The 18132-nt window shown below is 48.5% G+C and overlaps 1 protein-coding gene across 1 annotated transcript in view; it reads left to right on the top strand.

Annotated features, from left to right (window-relative positions):
* The window catches only part of cfap58 (cilia and flagella associated protein 58), a 304094-nt gene that overhangs the window by 150450 nt on the left and 135512 nt on the right, over positions 1 to 18132 (top strand). The window contains exon 17 of the mRNA XM_085994322.1: positions 13096 to 13229. Within this exon, the coding sequence (XP_085850448.1) occupies positions 13096 to 13229 (134 nt within the window). The remainder of the gene's footprint in view (positions 1 to 13095; positions 13230 to 18132) is intronic.

Genomic DNA, 18132 nt, shown 5'->3' on the forward strand with positions numbered 1-18132 from the left:
GTCTCGGGCCTCGCCTCTCTCCGGTTTTTATACCGGGCTCCGACTCACTGCTCCCGCTGGTCCCGACTGGTCCCGGGCCTCGCCTCTCTCCGGTTTTTATACCGGGCTCCGACTCACTGCTCCCGCTGGTCCCGACTGGTCTCGGGCCTCGCCTCTCTCCGGTTTTTATACCGGGCTCCGACTCACTGCTCCCGCTGGTCCCGACTGGTCCCGGGCCTCACCTCTCTCCGGTTTTTATACCGGGCTCCGACTCACTGCTCCCGCTGGTCCCGACTGGTCTCGGGCCTCGCCTCTCTCTGGCTTTTATACCGGGCTCCGACTCACTGCTCCCGCTGGTCCCGACTGGTCTCGGGCCTCGCCTCTCTCCGGTTTTTATACCGGGCTCCGACTCACTGCTCCCACTGGTCCCGACTGGTCTCGGGCCTCGCCTCTCTCCGGTTTTTATACCGGGCTCCGACTCACTGCTCCCGCTGGTCCCGACTGGTCTCTGGCCTCGCCTCTCTCCGGTTTTTATACCGGGCTCTGACTCACTGCTCCCGCTGGTCCCGACTGGTCTCGGGCCTCGCCTCTCTCCGGTTTTTATACCGGGCTCCGACTCACTGCTCCCGCTGGTCCCGGGCCTCGCCTCTCTCCGGTTTTTATACCGGGCTCCGACTCACTGCTCCCGCTGGTCCCGACTGGTCTCGGGCCTCGCCTCTCTCCGGTTTTTATACCGGGCTCCGACTCACTGCTCCCGCTGGTCCCGACTGGTCCCGGGCCTTGCCTCTCTCCGGTTTTTATACCGGGCTCCGACTCACTGCTCCCGCTGGTCCCGACTGGTCTCGGGCCTCGCCTCTCTCCGGTTTTTATACCGGGCTCCGACTCACTGCTCCCGCTGGTCCCGACTGGTCTAGGGCCTCGCCTCTCTCCGGTTTTTATACCGGGCTCCGACTCACTGCTCCCGCTGGTCCCGACTGGTCTCGGGCCTCGCCTCTCTCCGGTTTTTATACCGGGCTCCGACTCACTGCTCCCGCTGGTCCCCGACTGGTAGTCTTAATATATATACAGCTGGGTAGTGTAGTCTTATACATACAGCTATATACAGCTCTACACAGCTCTACAGCTCCACCTAGTGTCCACTATAGAATGACATGTTATTGATCATTACATCCCCCTTTCTTTGAGGTTTAACAAAATCAATATCAATCAACTTTCAAGAAAACAATAAGGATAATATCAGTAACACTTTTGTTAGTGCTCTATAAACATAAACATTTTCAAAACAGTCAACACATTTTCAAAGCTTTACATTGTACTCAAAGATTAAGTCTATCAGGCTCCTTTACTTCACGTGTGGATCTTCTCAACACGGGTAAGTCTGATGTGTCTTCATGAGATTGTTCTGGTGGTGAATGACAAGATGCAGTTGCGGCATTGTCATCAATCTGCTCTTGAATAGTCTCTTGTGTTTTTAGGAGGGAACGGCGGTTCCTCCTGAGAATCTGTCCTTCCTCAGTTCTAACAGTGTATGACCTTGGTCCTACTTCCTCAAGAACTGTAGCTTTCCTGTTCCATGCATCTGGATCCTCAATCCTGACAACATCATCCCTTGTCAATGGTTTTAGAGCTTTGGATGACTTGTCATAGTATGATTTCTGTTTCAGCTTTAACAGTTGAAGTCTCTGCCTCAGTTCCTCACTTTGCTGTTCTTTTGCACAGCAGGGTAGCGTGGTGCGCAACTTGCGGCCCATTAGTCGTTCAGCAGGTGAAGAACCACAGTTTAAAGGTGAGGCTTGGTAGCTCAGCAGGGCGAGATAAGGATCAGACTTGCTTTCTGTCGCTTTCTTCAGTAGCTGCTTGAGAACTTGAACACCTTTCTCTGCCTTACCATTTGACTGAGCATACAAAGGACTGGATGTGATGTGCTGAAAGTCATACTGTGCTGCAAACTGTTGCCATTCCTTACAGTTGAAGCACGGACCATTGTCGCTAACGGCAATCCTGGGAATTCCATGTCTGGCGAAGATGGATTTCACATGCATTATGACACTGCTTGCTGTGGTGCTTGAGAGCAGCGCCATCTCAGGATAGTTAGAATAGTAGTCAATCACTATTAGATAGTCTTTACCATTTAAATGAAAAAGGTCCATACCAACCTTTTGCCATGGTGCTGTTGGTATGTCAGCTACTATCATTGGTTCCTTTGCTTGTTTGTTTTGGTGTTTCTGACATGTCTCACATTTGCCTATCATGTTCTCAATGTCCTTATTTATGCCAGGCCAATAAACAGTGTCTCTTGCCCTCCTTTTGCATTTTTCAATTCCGAGGTGTCCCTCATGAATCCTTTTGAGCATGTCTTGACGTAGAGCCTGTGGAATGACTATTCTGTTCTGTTTTAGTAATAGTCCACTTGCGACACTCAATTCTGGCCTTATGTGAAAATATTTTGGACAGGAACCTTTTGGCCAACCATGATGAATGTTCTCTATTACTGTTTGTAATACTGTATCTTTTACTGTTTCTTCTGCTATTTGCTTTGATTTTGTGTCTGACACGGGCAGCACAGCAGTGACCATACTCACATGAACATCCACGTCTTCTTCAGTAGAGCTCACATGACTCATTGTGGGTGCTCGGGATAGTGCATCTGCTAACACTATGTATTTGCCTGGTGTGTAGATCGGTTCAAAGTCATATCTTTGCAGCTTCATCATGAGTCGTTGAATCCTTGGAGACATCTCATTCAGTTTTTTTTTATGATGGCAACCAGAGGGCTGTGGTCTGTCTCAACTGTGAAGGTGGGAAGTCCATATATGTAGCCATGAAACTTTTCTAGTCCAACTACCAAGCCTAGACATTCCTTTTCAATCTGGGCGTATCGACACTCAGTATCAGTCATAGACCTGGAGGCATAGGCAACAGGCTTCCAATCTTCACCCTCTGCTTGTAGCAAGACCGCACCTAGGCCATCTTTTGATGCATCCATTGACACTTTGATTCTTTTTGTTGGGTCAAAGAAGGTGAGTACAGGTGTGGTTGTCAGCACTGTTTTGAGGTTTATCCACTCTTGTTCATGTCTTTCTGTCCATGCGAACTCATTTGTTTTATGTAGCAGGTCTCGCAGACAGGCTGTCTTGGCTGACAAGTTAGGAATGAACTTTCCAATGAAGTTTATCATCCCCATGATGCGTAGCACTCCTTTTTTGTCAGTGGGTCGGGGCATTTTGAGTATGGCGTTTACTTTTTCCATATCTGGCTCTATTCCTTTACCAGATAGATTATCTCCTAGGAAAGTGACTTCCTGGATGCCAAACTGACACTTGGCTTTGTTGAGCTTCAGTCCATTCCGACGTATGCTCTGTAGCACTTTAGTCAGTCTCTCATTGTGTTCTTTCAGTGTGGAGCCCCAGATGATGATGTCATCAGCATAGACCCGAACTCCTTCCAGACCTTCAATTATGTGTTCCATCGCTCTATGAAAGATTTCAGATGCAGATATTATCCCGAAAGGCATTCTGAGGAAACAATACCTGCCAAATGGTGTGTTGAAGGTACAGTATTTGGTGTTCTCTTCATCCAGTTTTAGTTGCCAAAATCCTTGTGAGGCATCGAGCTTTGTAAAGTATCTGGCACCTGACATTTCACTGGTGATTTCTTCTCGCTTGGGAATCTGGTAGTGTTCACGTTTTATGTTTGCATTTAAGTCCGTTGGATCCATGCATATTCTTAGATCATTGTTCTTTTTCTTTACACATACCATGGAGTTAACCCAGTCTGTTGGCTCTTCGACTTTCCTGATGACTCCTAGTGTGGTCATTCTGTCCAGTTCATTCTTGAGCCGGTCACGCAGGGGTGCTGGAACTCTTCGTGGAGCATGTACCACTGGCTGAGCTGGATCTTGTAAGTGAATGGTAGAACTCCAAATCCTTTGAACACATCCTGGAAATTATTCACTACAGAATCCACCGAGTCATCTGGTCTGCTGATGGCACAGTTTATACGGTAGACTCTCTTGACCAGTTCTAAGTCCTCACAAGCTTCGTCACCTAGTAGAGAATCAAGTCTTTCAGCCACAACAGAAAACATGAGATGATGCACTTTGTCTTTGACTGTCACTTTAAGTCTGCATACACCTAAGCTATCTATTTTCTGTCCATTATAGTCCTTCAGTAGTACTGACTTTTTCTGTATTTTGGGCTTTTCTTTCATATTGTTAATGTCACTCATACTGATTGAGTTTGCTTTTGCCCCAGTGTCTAGTTTCAAGGTAACTAATACTCCATTTACCTGCAGTGGGATCATCCATTTGTCCTCTTTTACTGCATTAACTTTATGTTCAGCATTGTCCATTTCTGAGGGCTGCACATTTTCTGTATCCTTTTTGATATTGTCACATGACACCATTCGTACAAAAAATGTCTCACTTAAATCAGTGTCCTCAATTACATTAACTCGTTGCCCATTCTTAGTTTTTACTTTTGAAAAGCATTGTTTGGCAAAGTGATTCTTTCCATTACACTTTGTGCACATTTTTCCAAACGCTGGGCATTGTTTTAACTGGTGTTTGTAACCACAGCGTTTACAATTAAAAATTTCATCCTCCGATTGCTTTTCATTTCTGTTCTGCCCACGTTTCTTCCCCTTGTAGGACACAGCACCGACAGCAGCATTATCACTCATTACAATCACATCATTATTGATTTCACTGAAAGTCTTCGCGTGCTTTCGAGCTAGCTCGCTGGCTTGGCATATTTTCACCGCATTTTCCAAATTTAGTTCGGTTTCTCTCAACAGACGTTCCCTGACTTTTTTATCATGAATACCAAACACAATCTGGTCACGAATCATGGATGCTTTGAGCTCAGAGAAATTACATGTCTGTGCTTTCAGTTTCAGATCAGTTATAAAGCTATCAAAAGTCTCATTTTGCTGCTGTGTCCGAGAACAGAACATGTATCTTTCATAGGTCTCATTCTTTTTGGGAGAGCAATGTGCATCAAATTTTTTTAGCACATCTTCTCATTTTTCTCTGTTCTCCTCTGGATTAAATACAAATGTATTAAATACCTCTATCGCCTGTGGGCCTGCAACCGTAAGCAGCAACGCTATTTTTCTTGCGTCTGGCTTCGTACCGAATCCGATGGCTGCAATGTAGAGTTTGAATTGTTGTTTAAGAGTCTGCCAATTGTAGTCGATGTTTCCTGTGAGTTTCAAACGCTCTGGTGGCTTCAAATTCTCCATTTCGCTTTTCACAATTTTCAGCAGATCTTCACCATCGTGGTACCATCTTATGTTCATTAATAAATAGACATTCTTATTATGAACACAGCTAGCTTTTGCTGGACACTTTTATTGAGCACATGTGGACTAGGTACAGTATCTGTAGAGGCTTCCATCTTGACTGCTGCCTTGTGGGTAGCCTAGTGCCTCATGGGTAATGTAGTCTTAATATATATACAGCTGGGTAGTGTAGTCTTATACATACAGCTATATACAGCTCTACACAGCTCTACGGCTCCACCTAGTGTCCACTATAGAATGACATGTTATTGATCATTACAGTCCTCACTTGATGCCCACACACTTTCTGTGCACTTTCTAGCAGGGGTCAATCCTTGTCCTAACCCAAACACACAGAGGTCAAAGGTAGCAAGCCGATCCCTGTACCGGTTACGTGAGCTAACTGAGCGCAGACGGTGATGAAACATGGGATCTTCCTAGTCTATCGGGCTCAGCATCTCATTTGGATATTGGTTTACCCAACTGAGCCATGAGGGGAGATTTCAGAATCATTTATTGGAACTCAAAATACTTCTGCAGGTGATGTTTGTTGGCAGTGAGTTTGGTACATAGACCTAAGTATTTAGAATCCAGTCCAGAAGTGTGGAAAGATAATGATGTATGAGCATAATCTTCATTCTTCGATCAGAGAATAAAAATGAGTACATGCACATTGAGGGATGAGTCTGTCAGGGAGTATAATGGAGAGTGAGGTACTAACCTCTGTCATTGAGAGCCCGATGGTTCTCCCCACTGTCACAGCATTATTCTTTCTAATCTACTAGTCCTGATTTATTGGTAAAATAATGAAAAAGCTGCTTACTGCGTTGTTGACCTTTCATTCCATCTTGTTGCACAGCCAACTTTGAGACGCCTGTTTTGACTGAGAATTGTGCCACTATTAATTGGAGGTCAAGGAGCCAGAGATCCCAATGTTAATTAAACTATTTTATCTATTACTTTTCCTATGTGTGGCTGGGGTCTCCTATATATTGGAACAAAACGTAGTTTATTAATTTTTTGGGGGGAGGTTGGGGGGGTGGGGGATGGTTTGTGCATAGATGTTATAAGAATGACAAAGTAGCTTTGCTCGACCTTCAATCTGTACAGGACATCTTGCCAGACATGATGAAACGTTATGAGCGCGCCAGATAAGCTGTAAGGGTCCACACGAGCAACTCATTCTCTTTCCGGCGACAATGACGGAGGATTAGTATGTGATAGCAATCTGAAATCATTGTCATAAAAAAAACCAACCGGAGCTCTTATTAAAAAAGAGATTCATTCTACTGCTTCACAAGATTCATTTCTTTTCCATCTCATAACCCTTACCAAAACAAAATTGAGTTTTTAATATTATACGGTAGAATTTAAGGACCTCAGTACATTTGTGATATTCTTGGAATATGTTTTAATAGATTGTAATTCTTATCTTCCTTTGGTGCAGAAATTATTTTACCATCATTGAACTGTTAAATGTAATGTTTGAAGCCTGTTTAATTTGTAATGTTTGTTGAAATGCCCGAGTTTCCATCATTAATGATTGTTGCTGCTAGGGTCGATCTTTGACTCGCAAGAGATATTAACCTGGGCATGACGCACTGGAAGATTGCAGCGTATTGGATGTGTGTGTCCTACGTGGCTGTGTGGTACAGGAAACTTTTTTTATCCGGCACCGACGGGACCGACGTGGTGCTGGTTCATCAAAAATTCCGGATCACCCAGCGCTATAGTAAAAGATACGAGAGCTGAGAGCTCCGTATAAAGCAACAAACCCTGTTGCTTAGCAACAGGTTCAGAACAATGGCCACACGTTACAAGCGTCTCTGTAGCTTAGCAACAGCTGCAGCCACACCCTTGCACAGCAGCAGATGGAGGAAGGCAAGTAATATGAAGTACGGTGGCATTGTGGTTAGCACTGTTGCCTCACAGCGCCAGGGACCCGGGTTCGAATCCGGCCTCGGGTGACTGTCTGTGTGGAGTTTGCACATTCTCCCCGTGTTTGCGTGGGTTTCCTCCGGGTGCTCCGGTTTCCTCCCACAGTCCAAAGATGTGCGGGTTAGGTTGATTGGCTATGATAAAATTGACCCTTAGTGTTAGGGGGATTAAATACGTGGGGTTACGGGGATAGGGGTGGGATATGTGTTGGTGTAGGGGTTACGGGGATCGGGTGGGATATGTGTCGGTGCAGGCTCGATGGGCCGAAATGGCCTCTATCTGCACTGTGGGGTTTCTGTGTGTGATTCTGTGTGTGTGAACCTACTCCTGAATTTTGCCGGTTAACGGAGATTTCTGGTTATTTAGGTGCCGGTAAATCGAAAGTTTCCTGTAACTGAATAATCAATGACGGAGTGTTATCATTAGGGATGAAAAGAAAAGTCAAAAACACTGGAGATCGCAAAACAAAGAAAATTCAGGAAATGCACAGGGGATTGTCTGCCATCTGCAAGAGAAAAGATAGGTTAACATTTTGGGTGTAACCCTTCACCAGAGCTTGCATCCTGCTGTAATAACAACAGAAAACACTGGAAAAACTCAGCAGGCCAGGCAACATCCGTGGAGAGAGAAACAGAGTCAACGTTTCAGGTCGAAGACCCTTCATCAGAACTGAGAAAAAAGCAGGAAATGAAACAGATTAAAAAGCAAGTTTGGGGGCTGGGAAATGGGGGAGGGGATGAAAGAACAAAAAGGGAAGGTCTGTGAGAGGTGAAGAGACATTGAGATATTCAAGGCGAGACGAGATGGTAATAGGACAGGTAAAGAGACAAAGGATGGCTCTAGATGAAGTGTGAAATGCGCTGGCAGAGTGAGAGACAGCTGCCATGTGGGAGAGAAAAAAAGGGAAAAGGCACAAACCAAAAGTGTGGATAAAAAATATAAAAATATGATAGCGACCGAGGTTATGATCTGAAATTGTTGAACTCGATATTGAGTCCGGAAGGCTGTAAAGTGCCTAATCGAAAGATGAGGTGCTGTTCCTCGAGTTTACGCTGAGCTTCCGTGGAACAATGCAAGAGGCCGCGGACGGTGAGGTCAGAGTGGGAGTGGGGCGGTGAATTGAAACGACAGGCGACCGGAAGCTCGGTGTCACCCTTACGGACTGAACGGAGGTGTTCCGCAAAGCGGTCACCCAATCTGCGTTTGGTCTCCCCAATGTAGAGGAGACCACATCGTGAGCAGCGAATACAGTATACTAGATTGCAAGAAGTACAAGTAAATCGCTGTTTCACCTGGAAGGGGTGTTTGGGGCCAGTGGGAAGGGGGGAGGTATAAGGGCAGGTGTTTTATCTACTGCGCTTGCACGGGAAGGTGCCGGGCAAAGGGGAAGGAGTGCTGGGGGTGATAGAGGAGTGGACTAGGGTGTCTCGGAGGGAGCGGTCCCTACGGAATGCTGAAAGGGGAGGGGAGGGGAAGATGTGTTTGGTGGTGGAATCACGTTGGAGGTGGCGGAAATGGCGGAGGATGATCCGTTGAATGTGGAGGCTGCTGGGGTGAAAGGTGAGGACAAGGGGAAACCTATCGTGGTTCCGGGAGGGAGGGGCAGGGGTGAGAGCAGAAGTGCGGGAGATAGAATGGACACGGTTGAGGGCCGTGACAACCACGGTAGAGGGGAATCCTCGGTTGAGGAAAAAGGAAGACATGTCGGAAGCACTGGTGTAGAAGGTGGCATCGTCGGAGCAAATGCGGTGGAGATGGAGAAACTGGGAGAATGGAATAGAGTCCTTACAGGAGGCGGGGTGGGAGGAAGTGTAGTCCAGGTAGCTGTGGGAGTCAGTGGGCTTGTAGTGAATATTGGTCAATAACCTATCCCCAGAGATGGAGACGGAGAAGTCGAGGAAGGGAAGGGAAGAGTCGGAGATGTACCATGTGAAGGTGAGGGAAGGGTGGAAATTGGAGGCAAAGTGAATGAAATTGTCTAGTTCAGGATGAGAGCAGGAAACGGCACTGATACAGTCATCAATTTACTGGAAAAAGAGGTGAGGGAGGGGACCCGAGTAGGACTGGAACAAAGAGTGTTCCACATATCCCACGAAAAGGCAGGCATAGCTAGGACCCATGCGGGTACCCATAGCAACACCTTTAATTTGGAGGAAATGAGTGAAGTCAAAGGAGAAGTTGTTCAATGTGAGAACAAGTTCAGCCAGGCGGAGGAGGGTGGTGGTGGATGGGGACTGGTTGGGCCTCTGTTCAAGGAAGAAGCGGAGTGCCCTCAGGCCATCCTGGTGGGGGATGGAGGTGTAGAGGGATTGTACGTCTATAGTGAAAAGGAGGCGGTTGGGGCCAGGAAACTGGAAACTGTTAAAGTGGCGGAGGGCGTCAGAAGAGTCGTGGATGTAGGTGGGAAGAGACTGGACAAGGGGAGAAAAGATAGAGTCGAGATAGGAAGAGATAAGTTCCGTGGGGCAAGAACAGGCTGAAACGATGGGTCTACCAGTGCAATCCTGTTTGTGGATCTTGGGAAGGAGGTAGAAGTGGGCTGTGCGGAGTTGGGGAACTATGAGGTTGGCGGCCATGGGGGGAAGATCTCCAGAGGAGATGAGGTCAGTGACAGTCTTGGAAACGGTGGTTTGATGTTCGGCAGTGGGGTCATGGTCCAGGTGGAGGTAGGAGGAGGCATCGGAGAGTTGGCGTTCAGCTTCCGCTAGGTAGAGGTCGGTTCGCCAAACAACAACAGCACCACCCTTGTCAGCAGGTTTAATTGACAATGTCGAGATTGGATCTGAGAGAATGGAGTGCTGCAAGTTCAGAGGGAGGTAGGTTGGAGTGAGTGTGTGAAGCAGAGAAATGGAGACGGCCGATGTCACGGCAGCAGTTAGCAATGAAAAGATCTAGAGGGGATAAGAGGCCAGGGGGAGGGGTCCAGGTAGAACGGGAATTCTGCAAGCGGGAGAAAGGGTCAGCCGTGCGGGGGGGGAAAGACTGCTGGCTAAAGAAGTGGGCACGGAGACGAAGGCGGCGGAAAAAGAGCTCAGCATCGTGCCGAGCTCGAAATTCATTGAGGTGGGGGCGTAAGGGGATGAAGCTCAGGCCTTTGCTGAGGACTGATCGTTCGGGGTCAGAGAGGGGAAGGTCAGAGGGGATAGTGAAAACGCGGCAGGGGGTGAGATTGGGAGAAGGGGGGTCAGAGGAAAGTAATGGGGAAGAAGGTTCTGGAGGGGCGTTGGTGTTCAAGAGTTGATGAAGCTTGCGATCCTTGACATCGGAAAGGAAGAAAAAAAGTTTTTTATTGAAGCGTCGGATGAGTCGAAGGATGAAATGGAACTGTGGACCCGGACAGCTTTGAGATAGAGTGCGCCGGTGTTGCTGAAGAGCGAGGTCGAGAGTGTTCATGTGGCTGCTGCTTTGCCTTCTGTTTTAGAACTGTGGCTGACTCACCCTTTTTGCTTTGAACTTGGCACTTTTTGAATATTAGCATACGAATGATTAACACGTTAGAAAGGGGAAAAAAATTATCTGCCATTTTAATAGAGGTGCTAACCTATTTAAAATAAATGTATTTATGCACTGTTAAAATCTGGGACAGAGGAACGTAGGCCGTTCAGCCCCTTGAGCCTGTTCTGCCATTCAATTAGATCATAGCTGATCTGTACGTCAATGAGTTAACCATGCTTGCAGTAATGTTTGAAGAGCATTTGTCACCGCATTTGTCTTTCCAGTGTCTTTTCACCTGCTGGACTGAGATGATCTTTCCTATAGAACACAGTATTTTACACCTCTTTCAAAATCTATTAATTCAGGTCCTTTGCGTGGTCAGTGTTGGTATCTCCTTCCAGCCAGTTCCTCTGATGCTGCCGTCATCGTCGCTCCCGCTTTAAATAAACTTATTTAAATAAACTTGTTTAAAAAACAAGTGACCGGGGAAAAAAAACAAAAAGATTTTCGAAGACTACCTCAGGCTGCAGGTTCAAACTGAAGGAAGCAGTACTGATCAGTAATGTTGGCGAGTCTTCTGTTTGCAGGCTAAAAATTGCTTCATAGGGAATATGATGTACACATTTCACCCACAGTAGATAGCTGTATGAGTCAGTCTGGATCGAAATATCATGCTCAAAGCTGTCTAAAAATGTGTTCGCATCTTGTAGTCACAGCACCGCCACAGGAGGCATGGGTAGTGATTGCCACATCATTCTATGACTATCTTAAACGTGACATTTTGGTTGAGACTAATTTATTGGCAGCTTCCACGAGAGCACAATGTTTACCAGTCAATCAAAGATGAAACTAAACCTATAGAGGACTTGTCAGACTTATCGACACGACTGCCGAGTCTTCTTACTTAGTTAAATTTCAACATCCAGTCTGGACTCCTCTTTAATGTTGATCAGGAGAAGAATTTTTCTGTCTGTCTTGAGTTTTAAGAAGATGACATGGAGGTTCTGAGACCTTGCGTGACACCCAACACCTGTTAAAGCAGAAATAAATGATGTGCAGTGTTGTTTTTATATAGCGACCTCCACCAGAGGAGTGATGTGCACTTTATTTCTGCCACGTCGGACCAGTAGGTGATGCTATTGGAATCCTAGTGTAATAGAAATGAGTGCATCTGTGCACATTGTATAACCTGTCACTGGGATTCATTCCAACTGAATGTCTCATATTTGTTACATAAAGCATTGTACTCAAAGCACCTGAGTGGGGTTTGCAGTGATACAATAGCCAATTGTTGCCTGTTTTTGCAGCTGTTTCTCTATAAATCCTTCTTAGCATCTTTGTGCTCATTAACCTCTCCTGCCCCCAAACACCTGTATTGCATTTACAGTAATTCAGGGAAGAATTACATTTGCACCGAGCTTTAAGTGGGTGGAGCCAATTTTCCGTTGTGTAGGCATGCAAACCACTTACACTCGGAGGCGGGGGGCATTTTTGCTCAGTACAAAGACCAGAATGGTTTTGAATAATTTCTGATTTTTTTTTTGCCTGGCATTTAGCAACCAGGAATTGATGCTCTCCCGAAATATACTTAGAGGGTGAAAAAAAAGTTGCTCCTCTTCCTCCCCCTTCCCCATCTGAAAAAATGCCCGAGGAGAATGGAAACTTGCATTTGGGATACTCGATCCACCAAGTAATCCACTGCAGAGTTGAGGAAATACTGCTGAGAAGGAAGGCACCTCTTCCTGTTGAGTTGAAAGAATAGTGCTACATTTATACATGGGTGTTGGCTCAGGAAGAACAGGACGATGTGCACATCAGGAAAGATGAAAACATCTGGTTCTTGGGCACCTTCTTCAAAAAATATACTCGTTGGGGAGCATGGGATCCCCCTGGGTAGTGTAGTCGGTGATGGAGCTGCACGGAAACAAAACTGTGACCATGATCTTAGGCTACTGCTTTCCTTTAGTTAGATTGGAGGTAGAAGTGGCTGCACATTGAGGAGTCAGGTCTCAATACTGAACAGTTCTGCAGATACCCAGCTGCTGATTTACAGGGGTTTTTTTTGTGTGGAAAAAGCAAACTATGCAAGCCCAGATTTGGTGGTGGAAAGATATAATTCTTCATAGCCAACTTCTAAACCATTCAATTCAAAGTGATCCTGAAAGTGATACATCTTTGCACTTTATAATATTTTAGTCACTTGCAACCTCTGATGAGTTTTGAAGCACTTACTATATTCCACGATGTTTTCACCTTCTCAACTAGAACATTGTCATAGGTTATTTGCTGAATAATATGATCCCTCATAATGAGCAGTCAATTGTAAGTAGTTTGTTGCAATGGTTTATTTCCAGACCGTCTTGACAAAGCCTTCTATAACAATTGGTAACAGCTTCAAGAAAGGGAACAGAAAGTTAATTATTTGCCAATGCCATGATCTTTTGTTCATTTTTATTTTGAAAGGCCTTGACTTCAGAGCTGAACATGTTTGAATCACAGAGTCAGGAGTACAAGTACGAGATTGAACGTCTAGCCCAGGAACTGCAGAATGTGAAAAAGAAGTACCACAACCAGAAACGCAAGGAACAGCAGGCTAAGTATGAAATATTAATCAATGCCATTATGAGCCAGTTACCAAGACTGCACCGTCTCATTTTAAGGACTACAGTGGTCCTTTTACACCACATTCCAAGGTTAAGGAGTTCTAGTTTATCTACAAATAAAATAGAATCTTTTATTCTTGACCTATCATAATTTGTACCACATACACACTGCTGAGCGAGAATCTCATTTGTGGTTGTCTACTACAGTATGTGGTTGCCTTGTCTTGACTTGCTTTTCATTATTTCTGTTGGTTTACCTTTAGTGAGTGACAAGAGAGATCAAAGCCCCGTTACTGTCCAATCTCATTATTTTGTTCTTTCTGCAGGTGGGGAAGAGAGGGAATTTGGATAGCCAGCTGTAGCTATGTGTGCAGTGACAAAGGTTACTAGTGCGAATTGTAATAGTGAAAGAGGGGTCATTGCCGGTAGTTTAAAGGTCATGGGCCACATTGTTGAATTTCCCTCCTGCGTCTCCTCAGAATTAATCGTTGGGTGCAATGGTGCCTTCACCATTTGTTGTGACTATCCATAGCTTTCTCTCTGTGCGTAGAGCTCTCCCTCTTAAAAACGAATTTCCCTATTTTTATAAGTTGTTTGCTTTTTATTTCCCCATGGGGAAAGTTGGGGCAATGCCTTGTGCCCAGGAATTATTAATGGCCCTGAAATTGCGGTCGGCAGTGTAACTAAGGAGTTCGCCGCTGACCTCCGAAAGAAATCCGCACTTAGCTGGTGCGAGGCCCCCTTCGAAAACTTGGGTTGTTTCGCTGTGGAGTTGAGCGCAGCGTAGTGGCCCACGGATCCCGGGGGCGCACCGTGTGCGTAAGTGTACCTGGGATCATGTGGGGCGGTGCCCCGATCAGGAAACAGAAATCTCCGATGCCCATTCATGATTTTTTTAGTCTCACTCACCCCAGTCATATTAATAAATAAATCAGTCTCTCACTCACCCCGGTTATATTAAATAAATCAGTCTCTCATTCTTGGTGGATTGTTTTCACCCTTTGCCTATTTGCAGTTGCAAATCCATTGGCAGGATAGGCGCACCAACGTCCGTGTTCTGGCTCAGGCCAACATCCCCAGCATCGAAGCTTTGACTACGCTTGATCAACTCCAATGGACGGGTCACATCGTCCACATGCCCGATACGAGACTCCCAAAACAAGCGCTCTATTCGGAGCTCCGGCACGGCAAGAGAACCCCAGCTGGGCAGAGGACACCCTCAAAGCGTCCTTGAAAAAGTGTAACATCTCCACCGACACCTGGGAATCCCTGGCCCAAGACCACACAAAGTGGAGGAGAAGCATCCGGGAAGGCGCCGAACACCTCGAGTTTCTTCGCCAGGAGCACGCGGAAGCCAAGCGCAGGCAGCACAAGGAGCGCACGTCAACCCAAGCACCCCACACCCACCCGCCCCTTCAACCACCATCTGCCCCACCTGTGACAGAGACTGTAGGTCCCACATTGGACTCATCAGTCACCTGCGAACTCATTTTTAATGTGGAAGCAAGTCATCCTCAGTTCCGAGGGACTGCCTAAGAGAGAGAGAGAGATTTGTCTCCGCGGGTTATGTTGGGATTAGGAGGTAGTTAGGAGGAAATAGATAATAATTTTGAAGGTTTTTATCGTGACAGGTGTATATTTCAAGCTGCTGAACAACCCCCCCCTCCCCTTACACTGGTGCAAACAAGCCCTGTTTGCAACAGCTGTTAAATTTTCAGGCGCAGTTGGTGGGCAATTAGCCCAACTCTGTGCCAGCAATGAGGATTTGACAGTCGCAGCGGCTGATCTGTCAAGTTACAACTTGACAGATCGCAAGTTCAGGATATAGTGCATGCGCAAACGTGTGCGGAATCCTGAACTTGCGGTCCATTTCAAAGGTGGCATGACAGCGTACTCTCAGGGCTCAATTTTCCAAGCCCTGAGGAGGCGGGTTTGGAGGCGGGAGTGGTGGGAAAATTGCAGAATAGGGGGGCAGGAACCCATCCCGCCCCCAACCTGCCTCCGTGCCAATGTCCCAGGAGGCGGGGACCCGACCTGTGCTGGGAGCCGCCTCCCCGAGGCAGGAAGGGGATTAGTGCCAATTAACAGGCAATTTTTTGCCTAATCCCTATTTTTAGCCCTGAAGTGTGGGCTGCCCGACGGCTCCGAACCACGCCAAGTTAGCGAGGCGGACCGTGGGTCTGCAGGGGTTGGAGGGGTCGAGATGTCCGTTGTGCAGGTGAGTGATGGGTGCATGTGTGCAGAGGTAAGTGTGTGAGGTAAGTGTAAAGTGCTTTAATAAGTTTTACTTACCTTTACTTTCTCCTGCAGGCTTCCTCCCTTCAGTTCTCGGGAGTCCCTCAGCTCACTGGCACAGAAAGCAGAATAGCCGCTGAACTGTCAAAAGCTGCAGCCTCTGCTTTCTGGTCTGGAGAGCTCTCTAACTGAGTCTGAGTAGAAGGACTCAAGTAGAAGACAGATTGTCAGTGTTTGACAGCTTCACAGAGCTGACAAATGCTGATTTTTCATCTGTCAAAAGCTCTTGACAGATGAAATGTCAATTGCTGACGTCACCAGTAACCAGGTGTCCCTTAATTGGCCTGCTGGGCGGGCTTAACAAGGTCAATCAAGGGAAAATAGCGTGGGTTGGCCACAAGTCGATGGAGGCGGGACTACAACCCAAAAAGTGGGAGTCCCGCCTTCAAAAGTTCCCCATTGACAAAATCCAGCTCTCAGAGTACGCCGCCATACCCCTCGCAAATTCTGGACCATTGTTGCTAATCTATATATATAAATCGGTCGATCTGTCTGTCTGTCTATCTGTCTGTCATTCTGTCTGTCATTCTGTCATTCTGTCTGTCATCGCGGGTGCGTCTGGCGGGCTATGCGCTCGAAAGTTACAGGGCGTACCTACGCGCGCGTTACCTCCAAAGAAAGCTTACGCTTCCGAGACGGTTTTAAGCGTATTTACGTTTCGGCCGGGCTAAAATCGCGCCCGCGGTATCCCAAAAACCTTCAACATTCCGCTCATTAGCATCTCATTATCCGCTCATTAGCGACAGAGTGACCTCGAGGTCGACCAATCGTACGGCAGCTTGCTGCCGCGTGTGGCCGGGCCCTCCTACGGTCGAGTGACGGGATGATTGACCAATCCTACGCTTTGGTGACCTGACGGCCGACCAATCGGTGCGTGTGTGGGTGGGCCTTATCGTTCTGAACCGAGGTGAGTCGCCGCCATCTTGCTTCCATTCTTTTTCCTGCTTTCTGCGTCTTTCTTTTCAAATATACGTTTCCACCAAAATAAAATTGAATTTATTAAATTGTTTTTACAAAAATCACTCATTTGTAAACCTAACCTGAACATTCTTTTTCCTACCTTTCCCCGTTTTTTTCTTAGGCCTCAAAGCCTGCGCCTTTCTTGCCCAGCCAGGCCCGAGCTAGGTGATTGCGCTTCTGCTAAGCTCCTCACCCCGCCCCCGCCGTGTCACGTTACCCAGGGCAACAGCGTCAGCCACGAGGGTCAGGGTGCGCGCGCAGCAGGAGCAGGTGAGACACGGCGTCTCTGTTCTGCGCTCGGCGGGGGGGGGGGCGGGGCTCGGCCGCCGGCCGTCTCTCAGAGCCGCAATTGGGCTCGGTGGGGGGGGGGGCGGGGCTCGGCCGCCGGCCGTCTCTCAGAGCCGCAATCAGCCTCGGCCGGGAGGGGCGTGGCTCGGCCGCCGGCCGTCTCTCAGAGCCACAATCGGGCTCGGCCGGGGGGGGGGGGGTCGGGGCTCGGCCGCCGGCCGTCTCTCAGAGCCGCAATCGGGCTCGGCCGGGGGGAGGCGGGGCTCGGCCGCCGGCCGTCTCTCAGAGCCGCAATCGGGCTCGGCGGGGGGGGGGGGCGGGGCTCGGCCGCCGGCCGTCTCTCAGAGCCGCAATCGGCCTCGGCCCGGGGGGGGGGGGGCGTGGCTCGGCCCCCGGTCGTCTCTCAGAGCCGCAATCGGCCTCGGCCGGGGGGGGGGGGGGGCGGCGTGGCTCGGCCCCCGGTCGTCTCTCAGAGCTGCAATCGGGCTCGGCCGGGGGGGGGGGCGGGGCTCGGAGAGCGGGGCTCTCGGCCGGGGGGGGGCGGGGCTCAGAGATCGGGGCTCTCGGCCTGGGCCCCCCCCGCCCCTTCCCCCCCGCCCCCCCCTTCCGCCCCCCCTTCCCGCACCCCCTTCCCCCCCCCGCCGCCCCCCCTTCCCCCCCGCCCTTCCCCTTCCCTTCCCCCCCCGCGCCCCCTTCTCCCCCCCGCCCCTTCCCCCCCGCCCCTCCCTTCCCCCCCTCCCTTCCCCCCTCCCTTCCCCCCCGCCCCTTACCCCCCGCCCTCCCTTCCCCCCGCCCTCCCTTCCCCCCACCCGCTCTCTCTCTTCCCCCCAGTCGCTCTCTCTCTTCCCCCCCAGTCGCTCTCTCTCTACCCCCCAGTCGCTCTCTCTCTTCCCCCCCAGTCGCGCTCTCTCTCTCTCCTCCCCCCACCCCAAGTCGCTCTCTCTCTCTCTCTCTCTTCCAACAACAACATGCCCTCGAAAAAGCCTCGGCACCGCTGGGCACTCCAGCTAGTTGATAATAATTGGCCATGAGAAGGTGTGCGAGTGTGCCACCTGTTGACTCTCCCCAGGTTTACCTTCCGCCCTCAGAAGAAAATAAAGAAAGTCTTGCATTTATGTAGCGTCTTTCACAGCCTCAGGATGTGTCCCAAAGCACTTTATAGCCAATGAAGTATGGTTTTAAGAAAGAAACTTGAGCTCCTGGCCATTTTAGAGCCTTAGCGTGCCGTCTTCCTACAAGGGTAGTGGCAGTAGCTTCTACGCCAGGTACTGCAGTATCTCACTTCCTGAAGGCATTGTGTATTAGTGCCTGAGAGTCCTGATACTAGGCAAGGACGTAGTATCTGTCCTTATTT

This window comes from Somniosus microcephalus, chromosome 8 (genome assembly GCF_052327205.1).
Source record: "Somniosus microcephalus isolate GS21.2 chromosome 8, FLI_Smic_1.0, whole genome shotgun sequence".
In the NCBI taxonomy this organism is placed as follows: Eukaryota; Metazoa; Chordata; class Chondrichthyes; order Squaliformes; family Somniosidae; genus Somniosus; species Somniosus microcephalus.